The 2500-nt window shown below is 50.2% G+C and overlaps 1 protein-coding gene across 1 annotated transcript in view; it reads right to left on the bottom strand.

Moving 5' to 3' along the window:
* Positions 1-2500, bottom strand: part of LOC113828530 (uncharacterized) — a 70354-nt gene that overhangs the window by 13352 nt on the left and 54502 nt on the right. Inside the window, exon 5 of the mRNA XM_070142439.1 lies at positions 591-713. Coding sequence (XP_069998540.1) covers positions 591-713 — 123 coding nt within the window. The remainder of the gene's footprint in view (positions 1-590; positions 714-2500) is intronic.

Genomic DNA, 2500 nt, shown 5'->3' with positions numbered 1-2500 from the left:
ACAGAAGTATCTCTGTGTTTACATGATTTCGTAGGCGAGTGGACGGGGTAACTGCGCTAAAAATTTCTACATTCGGAATAACAATGTGTTTCTTGCTTTCTTTAACCCTTAATTCGTTTTATCTTTTTCAGGCGATATGTAATAGTATATCAATATACAATATGTGATTTTTAAAAATAATTAAGGATGGATGGATGGATGGATGGAGGGAGAAAAAAGAAAGAAAGAAAGAAAGAAAGAAAGAAAGAAAAAGAGGGAGGGAGAAAAGAGAAAGAAAGAGAGAGAGAGAGAGAGAGAGAGAGAGAGAGAGAGAGAGAGAGAGAGAGAGAGAGAGAGAGAGAGAGAGAGAGAGAGAGAGAGACCCTCTCTGTCCCCTACTTAATCTCATTTTTTATTGAGAAATGTTGACACGATTTAGTAACCTCCCTCCCACTCAGCCCTCCCCCACCTTCCCTCTCCCTCTCCCTCCTTCCTCCCTCATCTTCCCTCTCCCTCCTTCCTCCCCCCCCTAGCCCTCCCCCTCCCACTTTCCCCACTCCCACCCAGCCTCCCCCCCACCACTACCCCTCACATGACCTCACCCGACCTACCTTCTTGTTGTTGTAGATGTCCTTCGCGTAGTGCCAGTGGTAGGCGTCGAGGGAGTAGGAGAGCTCGAAGGACGTCACCCACTCCTCGTCGTCAGCCTTGCCCTGCGTCAGGAGGCCCGTCACCTGCGGGATGCGTGGAGTGGAGGAGGGTGGGGGGAGGGTTGGAGGGAATGGGGGGGGTGATTGGAAAGGGGGACAGTGGGGGAGGGGGAAGGGGAGGGGGGTGGGGCTAGGGGGAGGAGGGGTAGGAGTAGGGGAAGGGGGAGGAGGGTAGGGGGAGGGTGGGGTGATGGGAAAGGGGGAGGGGGAAGTGGGAAGGGGAGGAGGGTGGGGTGATGGGAAAGGGGAGGGTTGAAGGAGGGAGGGGGAGCGGTTGATGGGGGGGGGGGGGTGAAGGTGGAGGACGGAGCGTGAGGTAAAGAGGGAAAAGGGGAGGGTGGAGGATGAGGTGGGGGGGAGGGAGGGAAGGGAGACGGGGGAAGAGAAGATAAGAGACGGTATTAGAAGCGTTATATATTTTTTCAATTTCATTATTAGTATTATCATTATTACTATTTTTGTTCGGTGGAATGGAAGGGGGGCGGGGTGTTAGTGAGGTCTGTTACGATGTCTGTGTCTCTGTCTGTACCTCTGTCTCTGTCTGTGGCTGTGCCTTTGACTGTGTCTGTCTGTATCTGTGTCTGTGTCTTTGCCTGTGACTGTATCTGCCTGTGTCTTTGGCTTTATTTTGTCTTCGTCTTTTTTGTGTCTTTCCATGTCTTTGTGTCTGTCTTCGTTTTTGTCTATGTCTGTGTATGTCTGTATTTTTGTCCGTCTTTGCATATGTTATTGTGCACATGCATATTCATGGGCGTATTCTTGGGCATCTCCATGTGTACATGTATGCGTATGAATGTGTGTGTAAAGTATACGAATATTTGTGTGTTTGTTTTCTTTGACTCATAAAACAATTTAACAATAATATGCTTTTATCAGTAAAATCAGGTTATTAATATACAGAAAACGACAGAAAGAGACATTCATTATACACAAGCTGACATGAGCAGATTTCCTTAATTATTCTCCCTCCCTTCTTCCCTCCCTCATTCTCTCCCTCCTCTTCTCGTTCCCTTCTTCTCCTTTCATCCCTCATTCCCTCTATCTCCCTCCCTTTATCTCCCTTTCTCTCTCTTTGAATCTCCCTCTCTTTCTCTTGCCCTCTCTCTTCTTCTCTCCCTCCCTCATCCTTCCTTATCTACTCTCCATTCCTCCCTCCCTGTTCTTTCCTCTCCCTCCCTCTTCCTCCCTTCATTCCTCCCGTTCTCACCGTCGCTTCCTAATATTTCCTCCTTTTCTCATCCTGCCTTCCTCTCCCTCCGTTCTTTCCTCCTTTTTACTCCCTCATCTCTTCTTCATCTCTCTCCCTTCCTTGCCTTCCTACCCTACCTTTCCCTTTTCCTTCCCAACCCTCTTCTTCCTTCCTCCTCTTCCTTCCCTTTCCTCCTTTTATCTCCCTTTCTTTCGCTGAGCACACTCACTCGCCGCCTCACCAATTCCTTCACTTCCTCTCCTGATCCTGCCATTTACTTCCTCTTTACTCCTCCCCCCTTCTCCCTTCCTCATCTTTTTCCCCTTCCCCCTTCTTTTCCTTTACCTTCCCCCTTCCCCTTGCCTCCTCATCTTTTCCCTTCCCTTTTCACCGTTCCCTTCCCTTCCCTCTTCCTCCCCTTCCCTTCCCTTCCTCCCCATCTTTTCCCCCTTCTCTATCCCCTTACCTTCGCCGGCACGCCCAGGTCGACGAGCACCCCCTTCCACTTCCCCTCCCCACCTTTTCCTTCATCTCTCCCTTCCCCCTTCCTCCCTCTCCATCTTCCACCTTCCCTCCCCTTACCTCTCAACCAGCACGCCCAGATCGACGAGCATCCACCCCT

The sequence above is a fragment of the Penaeus vannamei genome, chromosome 29 (genome assembly GCF_042767895.1).
Source record: "Penaeus vannamei isolate JL-2024 chromosome 29, ASM4276789v1, whole genome shotgun sequence".
Taxonomy (NCBI): Eukaryota; Metazoa; Arthropoda; class Malacostraca; order Decapoda; family Penaeidae; genus Penaeus; species Penaeus vannamei.
Note: the sequence above shows the minus strand (reverse complement) of the source record. Positions and strands in the feature narration are given on the sequence as shown.